A 12,835-nucleotide genomic window follows, 5' to 3' on the forward strand; every position below is an offset into this window, starting at 1 on the left:
TGAGGTCCTAAATGTAAAAGGAAAAATTAGAAGCTAACAGAAGCAGCTGTGGAAAGTATCTTTGTAACTGCCCACAATTCAAAAATAAACACACACACAACAAAATGATGGATTTGATTACATTAAAATTAAAGATTTCTGTTCCAGAAAGGACAACAGATAAAGGAGAGGGATATGCAAAACCAAATGGATTGCTACACAAGAACTCCTCCAAATCCACAGGAGCAAAAATGCAACTCAATTTAAAAAAAGAACCAAATAAGGCCGGGCGCGGTGGCTCACACCTGTAATCTTAGCCCTCTGGGAGGTGGAGGCGGGTGGATCACTCGAGGTCAGGAGTTCGAGACCAGTCTGAGCGAGACCCCGTCTCTACTAAAAATAGAAATAAAAATTATCTGGACAACTAAAAATATATATAGAAAAAATGAGCCGGGCATGGTGGCGCATGCCTGTAGTCCCAGCTACTCGGGAGGCTGAGGCAGTGGGATCGCTTAAGCCCAGGAGTCTGAGGTTGCTGTGAGCTAGGCTGACGCCACGGCACTCACTCTAGCCCGGGGCAACAAAATGAGACTCTGTCTCAAAAAAAAAAAAAAAAAAAAAAAAAGAACCAAATATATGAACAGGCTATTCAAAGGAGAAATCTGAATAGCTCACAAAATATAAAGAGATATTCAAGAAAAATGTAAATAAGAATGAGAAATCACTTTACACTCCTCAAATCGGCAAAAATAAGACAGCTGGGTAACACCAAGTGTGGCCCGGGACATGGGCATGCAGGGGCCCTGAGGCACAAAGCACCTGCAATGCCGTCCTGGAGAGCTGCTCTGGTGCAGTCCCTGCCGCTGTGACTAGGCAACCCCTTCCCCAGCATGCACCCAGGAGAACTCTTACACGGACACCTGAAGGAACACAGGAGGATGTTAACCACAGTCCTAGCTATAGTATCAAGGAGATGAAGGCAATCCAGGTAGCGACCACTTGGTGAATGCACAAGCAGAACATTATTAGTAAATTCCACAAGTAAATACTCTGCAGGTGCCCCCAAACAGTGAGCTATTATACACAGATATACAGACAGACATGTATGGCACAATATAGATAATTCTTAAAAACATAGTACTGAATTTTTAAAAAGTAGTTCTAAGGCAGAATACCATTTTGGCACATTAAAACACAAATAGACAAAATAACACTGTTTATCTTTCAAAGATATACACATATCCAGGCATATACTAACCACAGTAGAATGGATGTCTGTGAGGGGAAAGAAGGAGAGTGATGAGAATGAAAGAGAAATATAAAAAAATGGGTCTCACATACACCAATGCCAATTACGGAGTACCATAAATTCGACTCTGCAAGTGAGGTTAAAAAAGGAATGCTTTCATCTGGACAAAACATAATCTTGTCTTTCAAACACACACATATGCACTTGAGCCACAGAATTCCAAGAGAAGCAACAAGAGCACATACCTGTGCAGTAAGACACTCCTTTGCAAGTAGCATTAATAGCCTCCTGGCACTTCTTCTGGGCAGTCTCAAACTGACAGTTTTTACAGCAAGGACTGTTCCTATCACTGCAGAAGAAGAGCAGAAGGGACAGTTCAAATGACAGCCCCTGGCTGGTCCGAAGGTAGTGAGTTATCTCACTTGATAGTTCACAGTCAGTTACAGATTGAACTCCTTGTTCTAAATGACAGCTCCACATCAAAAGCTACGGCTATGTTATAGGGACTTGAAGATCACAGGGCACACCACCTGGCTCGCTCACTGCTGCATAATCACGCTTCCCTGGTGCTGGAACCGCCTGCGCATACCTCATCTGTCCCTTCCTGATGTGGATAAGGCAACATCAATGCTACAGTTTAGTAGAAAAGAGTAAGTGCACAGAGTGGTCATCAAAACATCTCAGTGTCCTTGGTTTTCATTTAACTAAATGCATTAATTAAAAAAAAAAAAAACTAGGGACCCACAAGTCAATCACTGGCTAAGAAACTAGGCAGCCAGAGCCCTACTCCCTATCAGTATTTACAGAGTTAATGTGCACTGTGTACAATAAACCTAACTATCCGCCGTAAACTAAAGCTTCCCCTTCTACTTCTAAGCCAGGCACTGGTCTACAAGTGGACATAAAAATGGAAATATAGGTAACCTTCTAACTCATAACCAGCATCCTCCACAAACAGTATTTTTTTTTTTATTTTGAGACACAGTCTCATTACGTTGTACAGGCCAGTTTTGAACTCTTGAGCTCAAGTGATCCTCCCTCCTCCATCTCCCAAGTAGGTGGGGCTACACACTCACATCACCACACTTGGCTCATTAAACAACATTTTTTTATTTTTTGTTTTTTTGAGACAGAGCCTTGCTCTGTCACCTGGGCTTGAGTGCAGTGGTGTGATCACAGATCACTGCAACCTCAAACACTCCTCAAGCGATCCTCCCGCCTCAGCCTCCCTAGTAGCTGAGACTACAGGCATGCGCCATCATGCCTGGCTGATTTTTTTTTTTTTTGAGACAGAGTCTCACTATGTTGCCCGGGCTAGAGTGAGTGCCGTGGCATCAGCCTACCTCACAGCAACCTCAGACTCCTGGGCTTAAGCGATCCTACTGCCTCAGCCTCCCGAGCAGCTGGGACTACAGGCATGTGCCACCATGCCCAGCTAATTTTTTCTATATATATTTTAGTTGGCCAGATAATTTCTTTCTATTTTTAGTAGAAACGGGGTCTTGCTCTTGCTCAGGCTGGTCTCGAACTCCTGAGCTCAAACAATCCGCCCGCCTCGGCTTCTCAGAGTGCTAGGATTACAGGAGTGAGCCACTGCGCCCGGCCTGATTTTTTTTTTTTTAATTTTTTTTAATAGAGTTTCACTATGTTACTCAGGCTGGTCTCAAACAATCCTCCCGTCTTAGCCCCGCAAAGTGCTAGAATTACAGGCATGAGCCATTGCACCCCGCCCACATTAAATAGTATTCTACAACACTATTCTATTATATAGATACAAGATAATTCATTTATATCCCAGGATTGTCATTTGCTTGTTTCCAATATTTTACTAGTGTAAAAGAATGTAGTCATGAACATCCTTGTTAAACCATCTTTCTTACATGTCTCCGTTTTCTCAAAAAAAGATTTTTTGAACTGTGGGACTGCTGTATCAGAGAGCATGCAAGGTTTGTCACACAATGTCACTGCTTTCCAAAAAGCATTTTCATGCTGTGAAAAACAAGAGGTAAACGTACACATACACTGTATGCACGTATATACCCTCCAGTTAATTTTAAAGTCCCTACATGTTCAATGTTCTGTTATTTGAACACCTTGTCATACCAACTCCCCAAACTCACTATCGAAATATCCTCACCTGCACTGGACACCCTGCTTCAATGTGCAGTCGCTGTTGCAGCAGGTGTCGTTGTTCAGGTACATGATGCCAGGATCACACTCTTCTCCTTCGTCCACCCTCGAATTCCCACACACCTTGTTGCTGCGTTCTTGAAAACATTCCTGGGCCTTACTTTCAATCGTCTTATAGATCGACTGTTTACTGCAGTTTGAAAACATCTTAAGGGAAAAAAGGCCACAAGGACCCAAAATAACATCATAAAAATTAATTTCCATGTAGTGTTTGTTGCTTCTTCTTCTTTTTTTTTTTTTTTTGAGACAGAGTCTCACTCTGTTGCCCGGGCTAGAGTGAGTGCCGTGACGTCAGCCTAGCTCACTGCAACCTCAAACTCCTGGGCTTCAGCGATCCTACTGCCTCAGCCTCCCGAGAAGCTGGGACTACAGGCATGCACCACCATACCAGGCTAATTTTTTCTATATATATTTTAGTTGGCCAGATAATTTCTTTCTAATTTTAGTAGAGACGGGGGTCTCACTCTTGCTCAGGCTGGTCTCAAACTCCTGACCTCGAGCGATCCACCCGCCTCGGCCTCCCACAGTGCTAGGATTACAGGCGTGAGCCACCGCGCCTGGCCTGTGCTTCTTCTTTAAGAACAAATTCTTAATGTAAAAACCACCATCAGTGCCACCCTGGAACTGTGTCAAGGCCATCAGAGTCACCTCCAAATGCCACAGATATGGAACTGAGTGTCTCCCTCTGTAGGGCACTAAATGGCTGCTGGGAACGTGGTCAAGGACCTAAAAATTCTTCACATGAAGGCCAGCAAGCTATGCAAGTCCTGGGCCCACACATCCCAGCCAGTGCCCTCGAGGGCACAAGCAGTCTAGCACGAGAGAGCTCAAGAATTCCATCCGACTCAAAGTCTTCCCCAACCCCAGGCAAGCCACCGATGCAGTGACATGAGAATTAGGCACAGACTGTCATCCTCCCAGACAAAATGAGTCAGGAGAACAGAAGAGGTTCTGTTTTTGGTTTACTCCATTCTCTTTCCCTGGCTATTTATATAGATGATCCACATTTAAAGTTTTTAAATATTTGAGCTTAGCAAGAGGCATGATATTATACATAGTCTACTAAAAAAAAAAATTAAAACCCAAACTGTTACCTAAACATTTCATGGGTCAGCAAGATTTTAAGTTTCTCTGAGTTTTGCTACAGTTGACCAGTGCCTGAAAGGAAGATCCTAGCTTCTCACCTTGGAGTACAAATGGCCCCCTTTTAAGTTTAAGAATCTTTCCAGGAGCTCTAAAACCGAAGCTATTTTCCAGACCATCTGAAATTATCAGAAAAAGGGTAAGGCCAGGTGTGGCGGCTCATGCCTGTAATCCCAGCACTTTGGGAAGCTGAGGCAAGAATTTTGAGACCAGACTAAGCAAGAGTGAGACCCCATCTCTACTAAAAATAGAAAAATTAGCCAGGTGTGCTGGTGCGTGCCTGTAGTCCCAGCTACTCAGGAGGCTGAGGCAGTAGGACTGCTTGAGCCCAGGAGTTTGAGGTTGCAGTGAGCTATGATGACGCCACTGCACTCCAGCCTGGGTGACAGAGTGAGAGCCTGTTGAAAAGAAAGAAGGGGAGAGATGGAAGAGAAGAGAAAAGGAAAGAAAAGAAAGGAAAAGGAGAAGGGGTAAGAGGCTTGGAAAAAACCGAGTGTGGTTATTTCTTGGGGCGGGGTCTCCACAGCTCTCTGAAGATGCTAAAATGGATTCACTTTCACTCCAGACAATAATCATTAAGCCCCTGAGAGCAGAGGACAGGATCCTCCAAAGGCACCTGTGACCACTGAGTCAGATACCAAAGGAATTACTTTCAGAAAGATAGTGAAGACCTCATCACCCTAAACAGAATTACTAACTGGACTTTTTAAAAATATCTTCCAATTTGTTTTTATAGTTAAGGTGTTTAAGAGGCCTGGTGATTCCAATCTGGGTCTCAGGCAGTGGGAATTTTGGTGGGTCTATTCGTCAGCACTGCAGATCTATCAGCTCCATTTTATCATTTCACTTCTAGGAGGCTCAGGTCCTAATGAATTAAAATTCACAGCAAAAAGACAAAAGGGCCTCTTCGCTAATTTATCAGTTACACCTCCGACGTAGCTGTAGCCCCTGGATAGTGCTAAGGAAAAAGGGACCAATCCTCAACTCTAGCCTTTAGCCTACGTGTTCCCTAAAGACCTGCAGGCCTTCTGTGTGCATCCTCATCATAAAACCTCCTCTTCCCTCCAGTTTACTGTAACCTCCTTCCTAGGAAGTTACAATCCCAAAGGTCTCATGTTCCTTTTCACTAATGTCATCTTTCCACAGCAAAGCCCACCCATGGCTTCTGCTTTCCAGTGGCTTGTCTAGCAGAGTCCTGTCTTTCTAGGTCAAAGAAACTAGAAACTACTTTTATCCCGTAGCCCTTTTCATCTAGTTAAAAACATTTTTATTAGGGAATTCATTTAAATCATAGATTAGAAGATACACGTTATCTTCTTACAAGGGGACTGCTACTTGGGAAAACCAAACTATAAAAACATACACTAAATATGATGTGCTCGGGACAAACTACGGAAATTGTTCTTCATTGATCTAGAGTAGCAGCTCCAGGAAAAAACAGCTCTGCCCAGCCTCTATTCTCATTAGCAAGTTCTTACAAGGCCATTCTGAAGAGCCCATAAGGGAAATTCCACTAAGAACTTGTAGCAGAAGAGTGAGCAACACGTATGCTCACTCAGGCAGAGTTTGCAAAGTAAAACATTTTCCCCCAAAGTTCTGACAACCGTCCTCATAACCAAGAAGCAAGTGACCTGTCAATCAGAGGAGCACTGTCCAATATGGTAGCTACTAGCTATATGTGGCTATTTAGATTTTTCCCCCAGTCACAAATTTTACACTTTCTATTACAGAAGCGTTCAAGCACCTATAAAGTGGACAGAATGGCATCACAAAAGCCCATGTGCCTCATCAGCTTCGACAACAGTCAACTCGTGGCTTTATGGCTCCTCTATATCCTCTGCTCCTACACTCGTGTTTCAGTTTGCCTTTTTTATTAAAGCTTATTAAGGCATATTTTACATTATTACAGAATTCACTCAAGTGTACAATTCAGTAATTTGTGGTAACTTTACCGAACGGTGAAGTTCGCCATCGCCATAAATAAGTTTTAGAACATTTCTATCTTCCCAGTAGGGTCCCTCGTGTCCTATCACACTTAATGCCCATTCCCCCTTCCCATCACAGGACATCACTTGTAAATGTAAATAAAAGAGAATTAAAAATTCTGTTTCTCAGTCTCTAGCCGCATTTCAGTTGCTCCACAGCCACACACGGCTGGTGGCTACTGCGCTGCACAGAGATGTATGGCATTCCTGTCATCACAGAACATTCTGCTGCACAGCACTGAACTGTAATGAATGTGACTAGAAATGCAGAGGCGACCTTTGAAAAAAGGAGGAAAATTCAACAGGGGCTTTTGTAAGTTGGAAGAGTGGCCACAAAGGGGTAGGAAAATATTCCTCATACACGAGTTGTCAAGCAGAGGAACAATAAAATATAACCCACAAAACAAGAGAGGAAGAGAATGTTTAGACATAAAAACCAAAGAAACTGAGATGCCGAAAATATACATAATAGCAAAAAAAAAAAAAAAAAAAACAACAATCAAAAAAGATCACAAAAAAAAAAGGAGGCAGAAATTTTGAAAAGCAGGGTGTCAGGGCTGGGAAAACCCAGAAGTCATGCTTTCCTCCAGATCCCGGGCAGGTCCCCCAGCCCACGGCCCGGCTCACCGCGCATCGGGACGGTATTCTCCCCTCCCCTGATCACACCCAGACTCCTTCAGGGCCTCCCCAATGCAGCAGCACAACTAAAGTTCTCCTCACGCTGCCTTACACTGCTTAATTTCAAATAAAATGAAAGAACTAGACATTTATTAATACTTTTAACTTTGAGTTCAGATTCTAAGGGTTAGTCACAGGCACTTTTGAAGTCTCTGAAATTGTTTATAAGATCCCAAATCAACTAGTGTACTCTATCAGAAACCCTGAATAGTAAATCGTTCAACTATTTATTTAATGAATATTTAAGTGCCAGGTACTCCTACTAGGCACAGGAGACAGAGCTGTGAACAAGACAAAGGGCTTTCCTACATGAGGCTTGTAGTCTGGCAAACTGTGTTTTACTGCAAAAGTTAGTAAAAACACATAAATTGTGGAGTACTGTAGAGTTAAAACGAATGATAACTTAAAACAAAATGACAGGAAATTTTTAACAAAGTCTAAGCCCACCAGACCTTGAAATCTAGAACTCTAACAAAAGCCATTACTATTAGTAATTTTTCTTAGATCCCAATCTGCACATGATTAAGCTTGATAACAGTCCAAATGAGAGCTTTAACCAGATTTATTTATTTATTTATTTATTTTGAGACAGGGTCTCACTCTGTTCAGGCTGGAGTGCAGTGGTGCAATCATAGCTCACTACAACCTCAAACTCCTGGGCTCAAGCGATCCTCCTGCCTCAGCCTCCCCAGTAATTTGGGACTACAGGCACGTGCCACCATGTCCTGCTAACTTTTAAAATTTTTTGTAGAGAAGTCTCTCCATGTTGTTGAGGCTGGTCACAAACTCCAGGCCTCACATGACTTTCCCGCCTTGGCCTCCCACAGTGCTGGGATAAAAGGTGTGAACCACCACGTCCAGCCGCTTTAGTCAGATTTAGATGAACCACGTTTCACTCCAAAACACACAACCAACTTTCAAGGTACTTTGTAATTTGCAGACTCATCCTTAGGGAAATACCTAGGAATGGAATACTTTTCTCAGCTCTCATTATATCATCACACAGCCTCTTTCTTTCCTAACCACATAAAAAAGCTCCCAAACATACACATACCTTATTGTTTTCATGATCGCCACTCACAGCTATGGGATACATGACGTATTTTCCTCCCTGGTCCTCATTTGGGGCACATTCTGCTAGACCATCTGGATCATGTTCTGCTCCAAAATTATGTCCCAATTCATGGGTTGTAACCAGGTCAGCTTCCTTAAGGATCATGCAAAGAAAACATTATTTCCCAAGACCCACCCATCGGCTACTTTTTTTTTTTTTTTTCATCATCCTACATCGTGCTTTGACCCTCAGCTACTTTTGCCAACTGGGCCCATGCTGTCTTAAATAGAGATCTCTAATCAGAGCAACAAAAGAGTAACAACTGGACTATGATTTTTCCTACCCATTACAGAAATTAAACAGAATAAGTAGGAGCTTATTTAATATTATCAAATAGTATCATAAGGATTAACTTAAATTAAGAAAACAGAACTTACATACTGGAAGATTCATAACAAAATACCAAACACTGGCCATTCCAACCCTATACTCTCTGGTGCTGATCAGTCCAACAGCTAACTGTAGTTATCTGTCAAGGCCCTCCCAACTACCCCTCATCCCAACCACATTGCTATTGAAATCTAAAGCAGCTTAAAAAGGGGAGAAAAAATAAGACAACTAAGGAAGAAGAAAATAATGTTTTATTATCTCAGTGACTGAATTCACATTCACTAACAATCTTAATGATGTAGAAGATTTGTTTTACTTAGAATCCACTTGCAGAACTGTACTTAATCTATCAGATCATCAGATTATTTCTAGGTGAATAAGAATAAATTCAACCACAAAAAGCTAGAATTTTTTTCCATATTTATCTGAATAAAATAAAAACTACAAACATAAAATTCCTGATCTTTTTTCCTGAGGAGGGGGAAAAAAAAATCACTCCATGAAACTTGAAAAAAATATTTCACAAGTCATTTGTCTATACAAGAAGAGTCTTTCTACATGTTTATATTAAAACAATAATGGAAAAAAACTTAAATTTTTAGCAAAAAGCACTCAAAAAATGCAGACTAGTATTTCTAACTGTGCTTAAGAAAAATTCATTAGCAGATTTGCTAATGACACTGTAAAATATCTCAAAGATTTCAAAGCAAATTTATTTTTTGGTCTATGTGTTTTTTAAGAGAAAAATTCTGGAAGACCAAGGAAAATATGTCATGAAATCAAACGATTAAGTTGTGACACCAAAAAACTAAAGGCACAGGCAAAGAAAGAAATAATTTTGGAAATTAAAAGTTTCCCTAAAACTGATTAGTGTCTTTTCCTTCTCTCATACCACTTTACACTGTTGCTGAGGGTTTGTTTTGTTGTTGTGGGTTTGTTCTTTAAAAGAATCAGGGACTCACTACCTTGGCCAGGCTGCAGTGCAGTGGCTATTCACAGGTACTATCACAACATACTACAGATTCAAACTGCTGGCCTCAAGTGATCCTCCTGCCTCAGCATCCAGAGTAGCTGGGACTATAGGCAAGTACCCCCAAGCCTGGCTGTTCCTGTTTCTTAATCACCCAAAGTCCACAGTTTATATTAGGGTTCACTCATTGTGTTGTACATTCTATGAGTTTTGACAAATGCATAATGTCTTATGTCCACTGTTACAGTATCTTACAGATTATTTGCACTGCCCTAAAAATCCCCTGCGCTCTATCTGTTCATCCCTTCTTCCCCCAACCACTGATCGTTTTAGAGCCTCCATAGTTTTGTCCTTTCCAGAATGTTATGTATTTTCAATCATGCAGTATGTAGCCTTTCAGACTTGCTTCTTTCACTTAGTGGTATTCCTTTAAGCTTCCTGGCTTGACAGCTTTTTGTTTTTGTTTTGTTTGTTTTGTTTTTCCAATGTCTGTAAATCTCTTCATCTTCCCAAACCCACTGAAGAATTGGTCACATCACAAACAAACCCTCCTCCCCTTCATAAAAAGGGAAGTGAAGCATATTATAAAAAGATCTAGAATTTGATTACCGAAGAACAGTTAAGATGAAATGTTACAACCCTGTAGAAAGAATAGGGCAGAAGAAAGAAAGGAACAGAAAAAGAAAAACTTAATTACTGAAGAGTAAGAATATTGGCATTTTCTGGACTGTAAAAATGCAAAGCAGGATAGGTTAGGCTGGGAGAAAATATTTGCAAAAAACACATCTCATAAAAGACTGCTATCCAAAATATACTAAGAGGCTGGGCGTAGCACCTCATGCCTATAAACCTAGCACTTTGAGAGGCTGAGGTGGGAGGATCACTTGAGGCCAGTAGTTTGATACCAGCCTGAGCAATATAATAAGACCCCATCTCTACAAAAAAATAGAAAAAGATTAGCTAGGTGTGGTGGTGCACACCTGTAGTCCCAGTTGCTCCAGAGGCTGAGGCAAGAGAATTGCTTGAGTCCAGGAATTTGAGGTTGCAGTGAGCTGTGATGATGCCACTGCACTCTAGCCTAGGCAGGAGAATAAGACCCCATCTCAAAAAAAAAAAAAAAAAATTACAAAGAACTCTTAAAACTCAACAATAAGAAAATGAACAACCCAATTTAAAAATAGATAAAAGATCAGAACAGACAGCTCCAAAGATATACAGACAGGAAACAAGCAAATGAAAAAATGTTTGATATCATATGCTGTTAGGGAATTACAAATTAAAATGACGAGATATGACTACTAGCCTATCAGAATGGATAAATCCAAAACACTGACAACACAATTCTGAAAAGGATATGGAGCAACAGGAACTCTCATTCATTGCATGTGGGAATACAAAATGTTATAGCCACTTTGGAAAACAATTTGGCAGTTTCTTACAAAGCTAAACACACCTTTACCCCACTATCCAGCAATCATACTCCTTGGTATTTACCCAAACAAGTTGAAAACTGAGGTCCACACAAAAACCTGCTCAAGAATGTTTCTAGCCGCTAATTCATAATTTCCGAAAGTTGGGAGCAACCAAGGTTTCCTTCAGTTGGTGAATGGATAAACTGTGGCACATCCAGACATGCAGACATTTTCTTTCTCGTCCTTACTCCAACAAAGGAAGAGAACCATCTTGAAACTATGAGGGGACAAGCATAAGGACAAAGGCCTTGTGCTTAGAATAGCTGAGTGAAAGTTGAGAGCTGCTGTACCACCTGAGGAATGCTATCCCTGAACTTCTTGTTGACCAAGACAAATAAACCCCTAATGTAAGCCACTGTTTACCGATTTTCTGTTATTTATAGCCAAACACATTTTTAACAGATATATCTGGGCAAAAACAAGATCCTAAGATATTCCAGAAGGGAAAAAAAACAGGTGACACACAAAGGACAGGGACTCAGAATGGCTTAATAGCTACATGAACACTAGAAGACAACAGAGAACTAAAGAACAGACCCAGCAAAACTATCAATCAATAAGAGTGGAATAAAGACATTTTCAGATATGTAAAATCCTACGAATATGCACCTCATGTACCTTTTCTTAGGAAGTTCCTGGAGGATATACTATACCAATATGATGGTATAAATCAAGAAAGAAGACAACATGGGGTCCTGGAAATGAGAGTGCGGGATGCCTCAGAGTGACAGCTGTGCTGCAGGACTAGGAGACAAGGGGCCCTGAGAGAAGCTTCAGGTTGGAGGGCTCCAGGAAAAGCAAAATCCTCATGTCTCAAAAGAAGGCTGACAAGTCATTTCAATATTATTCTCTATAAGTTTCTTTAATTTTCATATTTCCCACCAAAAAAAAAGTGTATTTTATTTAGGCAGAAATAAAAACAGTATGTATTACCTTTTTAAGAAAATACCCACATAAATATATAATGACTGAGTTTCTACTACAATGTACTTCAGACTATCCTTTTAAAAAATAAAAGAACATACCTTTGTAAGGATGGTTTTGCCGTAATTCTTTGTGCTGGTCAAACCACTATTCAAATAGATATTTTTCTTCCCAACTGGACTATAATAAGCTAAAGGCAAAAGGAAACAGAGACAAACTGCTTATAAAATACAGAATTATAACATAATCCAATCAGCTTACTATTCTAGCATCATATTCACACAACAATTGGGAAAACTTACCCTTTGGACAAACACCTCCATGACTGTTTGCTCTGGGAGAACCAACATAAGCTAGTCCAAGAGTTCCCATATCAAAATCTTGGTATGTGAAAAGATGTGCCAGGCAGACTTTAGATGCTTCTTCAGCTATATCAAAGCTAAATTGCTTTAAAAAAAAAAAAAAGCATTAATTAGATTAACAATTACACCACACTAAAAGATGTTTTAACTAAATATTGCAGAAGAAAACCACGACTGACTGCAGTTCTGCACCAGCAACCATAACCCTGTGCAGTGTGTTGCCCATTCCCTGGGTGTCTCACCCATCTGCACAGGGGAGAGGCACAGGCTTTCATCTGGCAGGGGGCAAAAAGGGAGGAGGAGCTGGGGAGCTTTTTCCAGCTGTTCAGAACTCACTCACTGCTCCTCTGAGGACTGTGCTGAAGACGTAGAGCCCAAGCACCGGAGATGCCCCAATTCTGCCAGGGGATCGCAGCACCCCATAGCAAAGCAGATTCAA

General features: G+C 41.1%; 1 protein-coding gene across 3 annotated transcripts in view; it reads right to left on the reverse strand.

Moving 5' to 3' along the window:
* The window catches only part of ADAM17 (ADAM metallopeptidase domain 17), a 53,724-nt gene that overhangs the window by 11,661 nt on the left and 29,228 nt on the right, over positions 1-12,835 (reverse strand). For 2 of the 3 annotated variants that reach the window (XM_045549015.1, XM_045549016.1), the window contains exons 9-13: positions 12,337-12,481; positions 12,136-12,224; positions 8,279-8,431; positions 3,366-3,565; positions 1,474-1,577 (exon numbers count right to left, since the gene is read on the reverse strand). In XM_045549015.1, coding sequence (XP_045404971.1) covers positions 1,474-1,577; positions 3,366-3,565; positions 8,279-8,431; positions 12,136-12,224; positions 12,337-12,481 — 691 coding nt within the window. The remainder of the gene's footprint in view (positions 1-1,473; positions 1,578-3,365; positions 3,566-8,278; positions 8,432-12,135; positions 12,225-12,336; positions 12,482-12,835) is intronic. The other variant, XM_045549017.1, reaches the window with a different exon arrangement.

Source organism: Lemur catta, chromosome 4 (assembly GCF_020740605.2).
Source record: "Lemur catta isolate mLemCat1 chromosome 4, mLemCat1.pri, whole genome shotgun sequence".
Lineage (NCBI taxonomy): Eukaryota > Metazoa > Chordata > Mammalia > Primates > Lemuridae > Lemur > Lemur catta.